Source organism: Berghia stephanieae, chromosome 7 (genome assembly GCF_034508935.2).
Source record: "Berghia stephanieae isolate SIO BIC M18660-M18661 chromosome 7, UCSD_Bste_1.3, whole genome shotgun sequence".
Taxonomy (NCBI): domain Eukaryota; kingdom Metazoa; phylum Mollusca; class Gastropoda; order Nudibranchia; family Aeolidiidae; genus Berghia; species Berghia stephanieae.
Genome location: NC_088366.1, coordinates 52,147,193 through 52,162,192, shown reverse-complemented (window position 1 = coordinate 52,162,192; position 15,000 = coordinate 52,147,193). Strand labels below are relative to the sequence as shown.

The following is a 15,000-nucleotide window of genomic DNA, read 5'->3' as shown; positions in this document are numbered from 1 at the left end:
TTCCTAGATAACTGACACCATCACTGTCGTCAGTTGCTTACAGAAGCAGCAATACTGGAACTGGGTAAGCTATGGAACAAGCCCTGTAATGTTTCATTCCTGGGTACGTTATAGAACTAGCTCTTCAGTGTTTCATTCCTAGATATCTGACACCATCACTGTCGTCAGTTGCTTACAGAAGCAGCCATACTGGAACCTTCAATGTTTAATTCCTGGGTACGTTGTAGAACTAGCTCTTCAGTGTTTCATTCCTAGATAACTGACACCATCACTGTCGTCAGTTGCTTACAGAAGCAGTCATATTGGACCTGGGTAATCTATGGAACAAGCCCTTCAATGTTTAATTCCTGGGTACGTTGTAGAACTAGCTCTTCAGTGTTTCATTCCTAGATATCTGACACCATCACTGTCGTCAGTTGCTTACAGAAGCAGTCATACTGGACCTGGGTAAGCTATGGAACGAGCCCTTCAATGTTTCATTCCTGAGTACGTTGTAGAACTAGCTCTTCAGTGTTTCATTCCTAGATAACTGACACCACCACTGTCGTCGGTTGCTTACAGAAGGCCATACTGGAACTGGGTAAGCTATGGAACAAGCCCTTCAATGTTTCATTCCTGAGTACGTTGTAGAACTAGCTCTTCAGTGTTTCATTCCTAGATAACTGACACCACCACTGTCGTCGGTTGCTTACAGAAGGCCATAATGGAACTGGGTAAGCTATGGAACAAGCCCTTCAATGTTTCATTCCTGGGTACGTTGTAGAACTAGCTCTTCATTGTTTCATTCCTAGATATCTGACACCATCACTGTCGTCAGTTGCTTACAGAAGCAGCCATACTGGACCTGGCTACGGTGTAGAACTAGCTCTTATGTGTTTCATTCCTAGATAGATGAGCTATTAAATGTATTCAAGAGAAAACTCGGGTTTTTCCGTCATATATGCCGAAATCCATGTACGCTGATGAAAGATGTGATACAGGGGGAAATGGAGGGGAAAACGAAGAAGGGGAAGACCTATGCCTAGTTATATAAAAATATTCTAGAATGGACAGAGATGAATCATATGGAAGGGAACTATATGATACCGTCAACAGAAGTGAATGGGCAGACTTTTGTCATCACAGAGTGCGGGCAGCCAACGTCAATGAGGACGACGCTGGATAGTGAGTGAGTGAGTGAGATAACTAACATCATCACTGTCTCCAGTTGCTGACAGAAGCCGCCATACTGGACTTTGGCATGGTTCTGAACTAAACCCTTCGGTTCATATAAAGTCAGTCCCAAGTTCCATGTATTTTGACTAAAGATTCAATTCTTAGCATTAAACATACAAACAAACAGACAAACAAACTTGAGAATTTATATAGCGCAATATCCACTAAACTTGTTCAAAGCGTTTTATAAGCGAGCCCAAGCCAACAACAATACTTCAAAAGTAGTACGAAACATGATGACGCCTGTTAGGCGATATTTTGCAGGGTTTTTTTTCGGATAGAGATAATGCTGTTAACGGTCAGGTACTATTTTACACATGAGTAAAGTGAGAAAATGTGAGTTATAGAGCTTTTCCAAGGACTCAATACGGCACCAGTTAGAGCGGGACTCAACACTGAACCTTCCGGTCCGAAGGCGAGTGTCATACCACAAGACCACATAGCCAGTATCGCCCAGTATTCCCTTCATAATATCAGATTGCAGCGACATTTACATAATATTTGCAGGTCTGGTAACCCAAATTGTTATGGGCTCATTGTTGTAATGGAAATACTCTCAAACCAACGAAAATATTATCTATTGCAAAAATATTAACCCTCTCCTTAGCAACCATAGGAAAATCGTCACATTCGTTGCGATGCAACCGACCATTTTTCTCATTCTGATTTCTCTTGTAAAGAAATGCTTTGATCACAGCTATTAATACTAAACACTGTGTTGTAGAACTGCTCACATGTTATTTTTTTGTTTGAGTAAGAAAAGTCTATTTTTGTGCTGGGTGGGTGAATTTTCGGGGGAAATTCTAAATATAGCTAGTAATTTAAGGAGAGAGTTAAATCAAGTTGTGTTTTGGTTATCAGACCTGCAAAAATGTGTACGTCGGTTTGAAACAATAGTTTTTTTAATATATTTTCCACCAAAAAAAAGTTGATTCAACCATCGATGTGATAAACGGATTCAGTATTGCCTCGAAAGAAATCAGGGTCCGACAACTCTCGATTTCCGGTTGATTTTGACCAGTTAATTGGATTCAATAGTCAGCAACGGCGACCATCGTGGTTCTGAACAAAGAAAATCGGTACTTTTTATTCTTCATGCTGGCTAGAACTTTTCATGTGTCTTGTGATCAGAATGTGTAAAAATCAAAACGTGATCAGATTTATAATGGGTTTTTTTCACCTCTGGATACGCTTTTATGCTCGTCTGAGAAATATTTCATAAGGGCGTCCGCCATTGTTCCTAGATTTAGTGTCAGTTACTAAGTTACCACGCGTCATTACGAGGCAATTGACGTTACGACTGTTGAAGCGTATTGCCGTCCTCTAGAGAGAAAAAAAAACCAAAAATTAAAATTGAGCTTTTATATAGCGCAATATCCACTAAATGAGCTCAACCCGCTTTACAAGGGGTCCCTGACTAGCAGCAACATTTAACATTTAGGACGGAACATGACGCCTGTTAGGCGATATTACAAATTTTTTTTTCGAACAGAGACAACACGCTGTTAACGGCCAGGTACTCATTTTACACCTGAGTACGGTGAGAGATTGTGAGTAAAGAGCCTTTTCCAAGGACTCAACTGTGCGCCGAGCGAGACTCGAACCCAGGACCTTTCGGCCCGAAAGCGAGTGTCAGACCACAAGACAACATAGCCGCACAAAAAGACACGTATTGAAATATTTGGTCAGAAACTTCATCCTTCAAATATCGATCAAGTTAAAAGACCTTCATCTTGGCAAAACCTCTCAAACCTGGGACTGAAGGAAGACCTGGCGAGGTCTTATATATAATATATATATATATACGTGTCTTTTCTGATTACAGCATGTACTGGTTAATTTCTACAAAGAGAATTAGAGTAAAATCATTTTTTATTCATCCCAAGAAAAGGATAGTTTATTAATGTTACATAAAATTCCACTACGGATCACGGTGAGGTAAGGGAGAAAACTCAGGAAATATACCAACGTCACGACAAAAATAAAAGCCGGTTTGTCTTTCTTACTTGTAGTTGCCAAGTCTGTGAGTTGGCAGGAAACAATCCAACAAATACAAAGTGTATTAATATACGATTCTTTCATCTCTTTGTATTTATTAAACGAGTTCTTTTCATCGTGCCCAATAACACAACGAATAAGTGTTATTGCACGATAAAAATATAACGAGTTTAATAAATACATAGAAATGAAAGAATACATTTATTCCACCCCTCCAAGTAAGATTATTAGATATTTTGTAACCAAATGGTATGGTATTAGTATTTCTATTCACCATAATTTGTATCTTTCTCCTGCTTGAATTACAATTTGACCTGAAACTAAAAACGTTGGATTTGTATGCATGCGCACCAAAAGACTATTTATAATTACCAATCAGATATCTTTTACACCTAGATAATTTCACACCAATAAATATTCGAAAATATTCTGCAATTGTTGAATAAAGTTTTTACTCAACGCGTTCAAAGTATTATTAATTCAACGATTTACTAAGAAAATATAGATCTTCTAGGGTTTTCCAATGAGAGGGATGGAATAAAATGCTTTTCTTGTACTCTTGCCTTTTGGAGTTCCGTTCGTATTCCTAATCGCAGAATGTCCTCAATAAGCAATTCTTTGCTACATAGATGTGTTCTGCAGATGTTTCTGCCCTCTTTTCCTGGAAGTTTTAGATAGTTAAGACCGTTCAAACATTCAGATTGAGGCCATTGGATTTCATCAATAAATGTTCCCTTCAAAACACGAGTTCCTGCTTCATAAGTCTTTGTCCGTATATTCCTCGAAGGTTTAGAATAAGTAGAACGTCAACACAATCAGATAGAAGTTTCTGGGATTGTTCTAGAAGTCACTGTCTCTCTTTAAAGGAGCCGATTTCATTCAGAAAAAAAATGAGCTTTTATATAGAGCAATATCCACTAAACGCGCTCAAGCGCTTTACAAAGGGTCTCTGACCAACAGCAACACGTAACAAATAGAACGAGACATGGCGCCTGTTAGGTGATATTACAAAAACATTTTCCGAAAAAGACAACGTTGTTAACGACCAGGTAATCATTTTACATCTGAATACGGTGAGAGAATATGACTAAAGGACTCAACTATGCGCCGAGCGAGGCTCGAACCCAGGACCTTCTGATCCGAAAGCGAGTGTCATACCACACGACCACATAGCCGCTATCATTTACGAATTGTTTTGGATTTTGTCTACTAATTAATTCATTTTCAGACAAAAACCCACACGTTCCATAAACCGATTGCTTTAAGAATGACAGGACTATAAGACAGTCAGATAGAAGCCGCTGGGTTTGCTCTAGCATTCATTGACTTCCTACGACAAAGCCGACGCAACACCCGGCTAGCGTCCTGTCTAAAGGAGTGATTGAGGAAAGAATAAATAATAGGGTTGATGGCGTTGTTGATGAAGAAGGATTTGACACAGAGTTTGTAGGCAAGCTCTCCCATGGGACTCAGGCTTTCTTCCAGGTCTTTTATTATACTACGCATCACCATCACAGTCAGGTAAGGGAGAAAACTCAGGATATACGCCAGGGTTACAGCAAACAAAACCGTGGTTGTCTTTCCTACTCGTAGTTGCCGATTACACGTTCTGTGTGTCGTTGGTGTCGTCGGTACGTGCCCCTTCCCCTTCCGTTTCCGGGGAAGTGTGTTATCGTCAAAGTCAACTGCGTTTGGAGAGTATTCGTAGTTTTTCTCATCATTTTTCTCCATTCTAGATTTTATGTTCGGCTGATGTTCATTTCTGTCACAACTACAACAACACGACAAACCCCTAGGACTGAAAGCGTGTCCTTTTGATTTCTTAGTTTTCTTACCTTTAGTAGTATTTACTTTTGGAATGATACCACCGTTAGCCTTACTACCACTGTGATCAGGCTGCCTGCTATCAAACTCATTATTTCTATTGTCACTATTATTGTCTTGAGATAGAATACTCTCCGTCGTCTCGTTCAAAACGCTAACCGAAGCACCAGAGTGGATCATTTCGTTGCTGCGATTTCTATAGTTATAACATTGGATAGGTTTTAAATTGCTGGCCAAAATCTTAACGCGAGATGTTTCGTGAATGGTAGTTGGGACCTGGATTCTGTCTAGATAGCCGCTAGATTTTTGAACGAGGGGGGCAATGTTGTCAACGCTGCTGTTATCATTACTGTTAGTAATAGTCCCAGTGGTTGTTTTACTTGCTATAATCATGGTTTGGGTATTCTCTTTGGCAACGCCACTGCTGCTACAGCCAATCAGATTACCGCTGACATGAACGACGATTTTGCTTTCCCTGATGTAGGAGGACGAGGAGGCAGTGAGTGATGACGATTGGTGGATCAAGGGTGTTGTTGAACGACACGATGCCCCCGAATACCCGGATGAACTTGAGCTACCGGAAAACCCCGACGTGCCGGAAAATCCAGATGAGCCCGAGAAACCGGAAGTAGCAGATGTACCGGATGACCCTGAGGCACCGGAAATTCTATGACTGCTGGGACTGCTGGGACTGGCGCCACTGCCTGGATCAGAGGACAGATCTGAGCTTGGTGCCTCCATCTCCTGGGAATGGAAAAACATATTATGGTCTGTCTCATTATGTACGGTATTAACAAGAGATGAAGTGAGTAGGAAAGTGCCAGAAGACAATAGATAATAAAAATTTCGCGGCGGTGATGGGATTTGAACCCGCGACCTTACTGGTACAACAACTCCGCCTGGCCGGGGAGAGCGTGACTCTACCGTAGGAGCTATCCACGATCCCAAAAAAGATCGTCTCTAACTCCTTGTCATTATTAGAGCCCTCACTTTTCCCGACTACTGGGAGATTGCGGGTCCCACACACACAACCGACGCGAAGTAAGTTGGCCAGCAGTTAAGCTTAATAGCCAATATTCTCAACACAAACATATAACATAGACACAATTGAGACATTGAGTATGCTCCGGTATTTTTAATTCAGAAAGGTGAGTGGAGCAGGCACTTATGTTGATAACAACAAGAGATGAAGTGAGTAGGAAAGTGCCAGAAGATAATAGAGAATAAAAATTCCGCGGCGGTGATGGGGGTTTGGTATTGTATCCTGATAAAGATCTGAAAAAGTCTGTAATAAACAGTGCCAGACAAAATATAAAGATCAGAACAAGTGTGTGTATGAAAGGTGTCAGACAAAGCAAGAAAGAAAAATACAAGAAAAATAAAAAACATCCCAAAAACTCAGTCTACCTCAGACCTCATGATACAGTTCCAGACGAAGCAGAGAGAACAGTAGAAGAAAAAGTGCCATCTCAACAACCAGCCTGTCTCCACTGGAGATCGAACCTCAGACCTCATGATATTCGGTCCCCAGTCGAGGCAGGCTGCTTGTTTTTGTTATTGTTTTGTTTTTTTGTTGTTTTTTTTTTGGGAGGGGGGGGGGGGATTGGGGTGTGTGTGGTTTTTTTGTTGTTGTTTTTCTTGTTTTTTTTTTGTTTTTGTTTTTTGTTTGTTTGTTTTTGTTTTATTTTTTTTTTTTTTTTTTTTTTTTTTTTGGGGGGGGGGGGGGGGTTCTTGTATTTTACTTTCCTGCTTTGTCTGAGGTTCGATCCCCAGCCTAGGAAGACTGATTTTTTGGGATGTTTTTGTTTCTTGTATTTTTGTTTCTTGCTTTGTCTGGCACATTTCATACACACTCGTTCAGTTCTTTACCTTTTGAATTACAGCATGTTTTGCTTTTTCTGTTTGTTTGTTTGTTTATTTTTTATTGTTTGTTTGGGTTTTTTGTTGTTGTTGTTTTTTGTGTTTGTGTTTTTAATGTCAATATTGATATGATATTCAACTGAGATGCCAACTCATACCTACCCTGCTCATTCCAGATCTGAGAACCTGTGCCAGTTTTTCTTGAGGCGACCCCAGATCACGCCCGATGTTGACACCAACACCACCACCACCACCTCCATCCCCCCTTCTCGCACTGTAACCACAGGGCCCGCTCCCAGCAACACCCCCCGCCCTCATCCTGTTCTGGGTGACGATACGCAGCCCAATTTTGGAATAAAGGACGCTGAAGAACACCAGGGTGATGCCGAAGAGGGAGAAGAGGAAGAGGTAGTAGATGGTGGGGTAGATGGACCCCCTCATGGAGTCGTCGGTGGAACAGTCTGTGCCTTTTATCACGTGACCATGGATGTAGATGGACACGGTTTTCCTGAAGACATGACAATAATACGGAAACAATCGTTTCAAATTAATTGAGCTTTATATTGAGCTTTATAACATTATAATTGAGCTTTATATAGCGCAATATCCACTAAATGTGCTCAAAGCGTTTTACAAGGGGTCCCTGGTCAAGAGCAACATTTAACATGTAGGACGGGACACGACGCCTTTTAGGCGATATTACAATTTTTCGGACAAAGACAACGCTGTTAACGGCCAGGTACTCATTTTACATCTGAGTACGGTGAGAGAATGTGAGTAAAGAGCCTTTTCCAAGGACTCAACTATGCGCCGAGCGTGAGGCTCGAACCCAGGACCTTCCATTCCGAAAGCGAGTGTCATACCACTAGACCATAGAGCCGCACAAATTAACTCACTCAATCCTAGAGATTTTTGCTACTTTTCAAAATTGGAAAAAATGTATTGAAAATGAGCATGTACAAATATTGTTTTATTCAACTACCATTAACATGTAAAAACTACAAACATTAGCTTTGAAATACGCCTAAAATTTGTCTCAGAAAAATGTAATAAATAGGCATGGGGTAAAAGGATAGACTACGGATATAGTCGGTGTCAGGGTTGAGTGAGTTAAGAAATTAAGGAGCAGGCACTGGTGTAAGATAAAGAACTGAACAAATCTGTATGAAAGGCGCCAGACAAAGTGAGAATGAAAAATACAATACGATCAAATGCTACTTTACGTGTAATGAGCACGTCTGCGACATGGGATTCTGTGAATCAGACATTCTGTTATGATTATCTTTTCTCGGGAATGCTAGGCGCGGATCTTAGATGGTGCGAAGGCGTTTTATGGCTTTAAGCGACAAACCATACTTTGCTACGTGTAAAGCATATTAGTCTTAGGATAATTGTGACCATGACATGCTCACCGGTCCAATAGCTCAGTTGGTAGAGCACTAGCTTCACACGCCATAGGGACCAGACGAACGAGGGTCAGAATTTTTTTTCTTTGGACCCGGTGGCATGCATTGCCACAATTCCTGTCCTGTCCACCCAGCACTGAATGGGTAGCTGAGTCTGTTAGATTTGGCGGAAAGTTCTTTGCGAGAGACTAGCGTCCTATCCAAAGGATAGCAAGTAATTGCTATTGTCCGTTTCACGCTTTAGAAACCGGGATAAACTCCGGCTCCATGGGCCAATAGGCTCTGAAGGACTACTTATGCATGCTCACCTGGATTTAATAACCTTTTGAGATTATGGGTCACATGAACTGATGCTCACTAAAAACAAATGTGAAATATATTTCCATTGTAAAGCACCTTGAGCAAGTTTAACAGATATTGCTCTATATAAATTACCAAGTGTTTTTTGTTTGTTTGTTTGTCTGTCTTTTGTTTGTTGTTGTTAATAAGAAGAATGAATTATATCTCCTAAAATAAAAATGAATTAAAATTGTTGTTGTTGTTGTTGTTGTTGTTGTTGTTGTTTTTGTTGTTTTTGTTATTTTTGATCTTTTGGTTGTCTTCGTTTTTGTTGTGTTGTTGTTATTGTTGTTGTTTCGTTGTCTTTATGTTCTCTATCGTCTTGATGATAATGATAATGATGATGATGATGATGATGATGATGATGATGATGATGATGATGATGATAACGACGACGACGACGACGACGACGATATTTTTCTGTTTGTAATATTTCTTTGTAATTAAAAAATGTAACCTACTTACTTTCCAAATATAACACACGAAGGCCAAGAGAAGATAACTCCAAACAGCAGCGCCCCAAGACAGAGTAGCCTGGCTTTGTTGGCGGTGAATTGACGGCCCAGTTGGCAAATACGGAAATACCGATCAAAGGCTACCTGGGGAAATAGGATTCAATTGTCTGATGTCACGTCGCCAAGCAACGAGCAGCTTAGTTCTAAACAAAGAAAATCGGTACTTTTTATTCTTCATGCTGGCTAGAACTTTTTCACATGTCATGTGATCAGAATGTATAAAATTCAAAACATGACCAGATTTATAATGTTTTTCTCCTCTGGATACACTTTTATGCTCGTCGGAGAAGTATTTCATAAGGGCGTCCGCCATTGTTCCGATAGTTTAGAACCAGTTTCTAAGTTACCCTGCGTCATTGCGGAGGAAGTGAAGTCACGACAGTTGAAGAGTATTGATTGAGCTTTTTATAGATAGTATGCGCTTGGCTAAGAAGCTCACATCATTGCCATCCGGAAGTATAACGGACCGACCCACAAAACTCAGTGTAACCGTAAACTTTTATAGTCTGGTTAAAACAGTCAAGTGAGAATTACTGATGAACGTGGATGGCAAAAAAACAAAAACAAAAAAAAAAAAAAACAATAACAGAGACCAGAATGACGTCATCTTCGTGCTATCTATATAGCACAATATCAACTATACGTGCTCAAAGCGCTTTACAAGGGTTCCCTGGCCAACAGCAACACTTAACATGTAGGACGGATATGACGCCTGTTAGGCGATATTACATTTTTTTTTCGGACAGAGACAATGCTGTTAACGGTCAGGTACTCATTTTTACACCTGAATACGGTGAGAGAATGTGAGTAAAGAGCCTTTTTACAAGGACTCAAGTATGCGCCGAGCGAGGCTCGAAGCCGGGACCTTCCGATCCGAAAGTGAGTGTCATACTACTAGACCACATAGCCGCAACTTGGAGGTAGAGGACAAAAATAAATACATTATCTTTAAAACAGAATAATATGCTGAACAAAGAACGATTCGAGCTCAAATGCCTTTCTCAGCCAAAGATTGGGACAGGAAATGCGGATTTATTTGTCGTAGAGCAAGTTTCTTCTTCAAACTGTAAAGAAATTGAAACTGAACTATTTTGGCCACACGACTCGCCACGAATCATTAGAAAAGCACATTCTGCAGACAAGGGTAGACGGCAAGAGAGGAAGAGGTAGACCAACAAGAAGCTGGGAACAAGATATTATATGTGAATGGCTGGGAATGACAACAACTCAAGCAAGTAAACTGGCGGAAAACCGTAATCTGTTTCGCAAGAAAGTTCGGGAAGCAACGTCCTACGCAGGATCAGCTGACTAGATGATGATGATGAGAGCAAGTTATTTCAAAAAATGGCATTTTTCCATAATTTTGGTACCGTCAGTACAGGCGCCAACACCCGTGACCAGGTCAGCACCTATTAGTCAGTACTGCCCCCAGGCGCTGGTGCCTGTTCCTCAGTACTGACCAGCATGTGCCAGCGCCTGGGGGTCAGTACTGACGAATAGCCACTCCGAAAGATAAAAACAGTTGAAAAGTAAATACATTACAATCAAGATCGATCTCCAATTTCGTATTTATTTACGTCGAACTCTGTCAAATTTTATTCGATAAGTAAATTAATATTAACGCCAATATATATATATATATATATATATATATATATATATATATATATATATATATATAGCGCATTTCATGGATTCAGCATTCTTGGTGTGCATTATAACACTTCATTTGCAGAGCTGCCTATTTGAAATTTCAAAATATTCGTAGTTTCCGAGTGAAAAGAAAAAACCCACTTTAAATAGCTTTAGAAATAAACAATTTGCTCTCAGCATGATCAAAAATGCTCCAATATCCTGAACATAGGTTCTAAGAAGCTAAAAGTTCCTTCTCAACAAGATTTACTGGTCAAAGAGACCCATGCAGCTCTGTAATAGCTGGATCCTAAAATTCGTATTTCTACGAATGTTTCGTAGTACCTACTAGGCAGGTCTGCATTTGGTTCCTTGACATTTCCATTTTATACAAGTTGATGAGAGGTGTAATGTTGACAGAGTGTAAAGTGCCTTACCCAAGGACACAACGATGGAGCAAGAGTTCTGCTATCCTTATAGGGAATGAGATTAGCGGATGAGTAGCGTCCATCGATTGGACGTCACCTTACAGAGAGAACGTCAAAATGGTTTTGCGCATGCGTCTCTCTCGTCCTCATTTCGGTGAAGTGTCTCATGCCGCACAACCAACATGACGTTCTCTCTCTAATAACTTTCCGCTCGTGACTTCCAATCAAGGGACGCTACTCTTCCGCTAATCTCATTCCCTATAACCCGTCCCCTCACAATCACCGTCGACACTTAAAATCGTTCAAATTTGTTCCAATACGACGAGAGGCTATGGAATTTAGCAAATTGTCTCATTTATATTTATAATATTCAGTTATATTATGTCTATTATCTATATTATTTCACCCCTCTCATTGGATAACCCTATCATTTCTTAGTAAATACGTATCTATATAATCGTTGAATAATGCTTTGAACACGTTGAATAAAAAATGTATCTATCTATTCAACGATTGCAGAATATTTTCGCACATATCATTGGTGTGAAATAAGTTGAAAAAGACAGCTGATTGGCGATTAAAAATAATATTTTAGTGCCTATGAATACAAATCCAACATCTTTGTTTTTTGGTCAAATTTTCATTCAAGCAGAAGGAGAAAGATAAAAATGATGGTGAATAGAAGTACTTATACTAGATATACCATTTGGTTACAAAATATCTAATAATCTCAGTTGGAGGGGCGCAATAAACGTATTCTTTCAATTCTTTGTATTTATTAAACTCGTTATATTTTTATCGTGCAATGACACATACTCGCAAGCTCGTTGTGTTATTGGGCACGATAAAAATAACTTGTTTAATAAATACAACGATATGAAACAATCGTATAATAATATATCTATGTATTATCTGTATCTGTACCTCTATAAGAATAGTGCTGCTTGCAATGATGGTGCTCGAATGGAGGAACCTCAAGACTTTACACGCAATCGGGGAGTCAAAGGTCAAAGGTAGGATGAGGTCAGCCATCTCCGTGGGCATTCCGATGACGCAGGTTATAAGGTCAAGGACGGCTAGAGATAGAATGAAGTAGTGGGAAGACACCCGGATCTTACGTCGACAGTACACAAGGCACACCTGAAATTTCATTTAATGAAAAAAATAGATCTAGAGATTAGATGTAAATATGTTCAAACCACTTTAACAAACCATTTTTGTCTGTATCACCGTAGCCATCGTTAAGTTATAGATAGAATGCGCTTGGCCAAGGAGTTCACAACATTGCCATCCGGAAGTATAACGGACCAACACACAAACTCTGTGTAACCATGAACTTTTATAGTCCGGTTAATACAGTTTAGTGAGAACAACTCACAAATGCGGATGGCAAAAACAATAACAAAGGCCTGAGTGACGTCATCTGCATACTATCTATAGCCTGACACTGAAACCCAAAAAGACTGGCATTTTGACGTCATTATTTGGTTTTTGCACCCCCAAGTGAGTTGTCGTTAGTAGTGCTCATGGAAACAAGTTGGTTGAACTATTGAATACAACTCACGATTTGTTTTCTTTTGTGGCCAAAGACTGGCATTTTGACGTCATTTTTTGGTCAGTGTCAGGCTATAAGTTAACGATGGCTACGGTAACACTCACATGTACCAGGCTGCCATTTTGGTATGTTATGGGCCCATCAAAAATCATAATAGGCATAATCTATATTACATTTCCATGTGCTCGAGGTCATTGGTCACATTGGAATATGTGACCCTCCGTCTCAAAACGGTATTATGTCGGGATGAGTCAGACCCCAAAAAGTGAATTTAGAGATAGAATGATGAGAAATTGGACCTTAAAAGTTTTTGTAAAGCAAGAAATAGTATTTATATTCCAGCATAACGTACAGAAATGAAACACAAGTTTGATATTTGTGGCAAAGAATTCTATTTCCCTGACCAAGTGGATCCCGACATAATACCGCTTTGACACGATGGGTCACATATGTGCTCAAAGTGACCCACATTATGAAAAGTGTTCACAGTTTTTGAAATATCTAACATCACGATTGGTCATTTTGTTCAGCTTGATACATGGGTATGCTTACAACTTTCATAAACAAAGCAGCGTGTTTACATTTCTAAAGAAATATCCAATCGTTGGACAGCAACAAATCATGTGATTGATGACTTGGTTGGACGAAAACATGAATATAGATCGCTCCCATTAAAAAGGAGTATTTAAATTCTTTAAAAAAAAAAAAAAAGATAGTGAAAAGTCAATGAATATTACGACATTCAGGTTGCGAGAATTTTTTAAAAAGGATAAAAGATAAGATAAGATATACTTTATTGATCCTGAATGAAAATATTATCATATTATCATATTATATTATTATCATTGTATGGTGGAATGGAATTCGACTTACCGTGATATTCCCCAAGGATCCAACTACAACCAGCAGGCCCAAGAAGACGGTGACAGGCATATACAGACGTGCTTTGACTCCGTTCAGACATGCAAGTTGTTGCTGTGTCGTGTTCAGATACACACACGCCAACTCCGCTTCCTTCGTGATGGCCATTATCAGGGGGAGATAATTCACAACCAACCGTCAATTCATTAATCTGAATCCAATTCAATAAGATTATTGTGTCTTTTCTCAGAATATCTAGAAAAACAATCTTACATTCCGTTCGTGTAATTTTCCAAAGGAGTCTTTTGAAACATTCAAAGTGCCTACTTTCTCAGATTGTCTAGAAAAACAATCTTACATTTCGTTCGTGTAATTTTCCAAAGGAGTCTTTTGAAACATTCAAAGTGTCCAATTTCTCAGATTGTCTAGAAAAACAATCTTACATTTCGTTCGTGTAATTTTCCAAAGGAGTCTTTTGAAACATTAAAAGAGTCTCTAAAACGGATTTTGATCAAAGTAATAAATCATCGAACTCAACACTGAAAATCATTGAACTCGCGTCAGTTTGTTTTGTTGTTTTCCAAATTGAAGAGTTTCACGAAAACTAAATTGTTTTTGACATGTCACTTTTATCATTTAAATCCAAAGAATTTTACACAAGTTTTAAATCTTACTTCAATTTTGTCAATCTCAATTTTGACTAAGGTAAATTACAGGATATTATGTAGATAACAATCCATACGGACTGATCAATTCGTTAATCTAAGAAATAATTTTATAGTTGAGAAATAATTAAGATATAATTCTTACAACTCGGACATCCAAAATCATTTTGATGTATTGATCCCCGTATAATGTGTAATATCTTAATCTTATGATTAAGCGGTACGGTCTTTACTTTGTACCCAAAAGGTACCGAGTTTGACTACCCGCCTCGTTGTGTGGCCCTTGAGCAAGTCACCTCGCCCTAGCTCACTTTGCGGCGCTGCAATGCGGCTGTGTTTGGGTTATTCCAGTCATCCCTTGGAATAGACCCTAAAGACAATTTTCCTCTTGGGGATAAATAAAGGGAATTTCCTTTTTTAAATATTTTATTTAATGCAGACATTTTGTTCCTTGATATTATCATATCGAACACGTCCACATATAGATAGTTCGAAGATGACGTCACTCAGGTTTTTGTTATTGTTTTTTGCCATCCGCGTTTATGAGTAATGCTCACTGAACTGTATTAACCCGACTATAAACGTTCATGGATACACACAGTTTTGTGTTGGTCCGTTATACTTCCGGATAGCAATGTTATGAGCTTCTTGGCCAAGCGCATACTATCTATATGTATACATTGTCGTCATTGATTCTCAACT

The 15,000-nt window shown here is 39.3% G+C and overlaps 1 protein-coding gene across 2 annotated transcripts in view; it reads right to left on the bottom strand.

The window, feature by feature from the left end:
• Positions 1 to 15,000, bottom strand: part of LOC144977462 (uncharacterized) — a 24,672-nt gene that overhangs the window by 8,801 nt on the left and 871 nt on the right. Inside the window, exons 2-6 of one of the 2 annotated variants that reach the window (XR_013646315.1) lie at positions 13,646 to 14,333; positions 12,142 to 12,357; positions 9,108 to 9,241; positions 7,060 to 7,405; positions 3,424 to 5,781 (exon numbers count right to left, since the gene is read on the bottom strand). Coding sequence is in view for 1 of the 2 variants with exons in the window: in XM_078922709.1 (XP_078778835.1) it covers positions 4,501 to 5,781; positions 7,060 to 7,405; positions 9,108 to 9,241; positions 12,142 to 12,357; positions 13,646 to 13,801 (2,133 nt within the window). In the remaining variant the exon portion in view is untranslated. Of the gene's footprint in view, positions 1 to 3,083; positions 5,782 to 7,059; positions 7,406 to 9,107; positions 9,242 to 12,141; positions 12,358 to 13,645; positions 14,334 to 15,000 lie in introns of those variants that run through there. The other variant, XM_078922709.1, reaches the window with a different exon arrangement.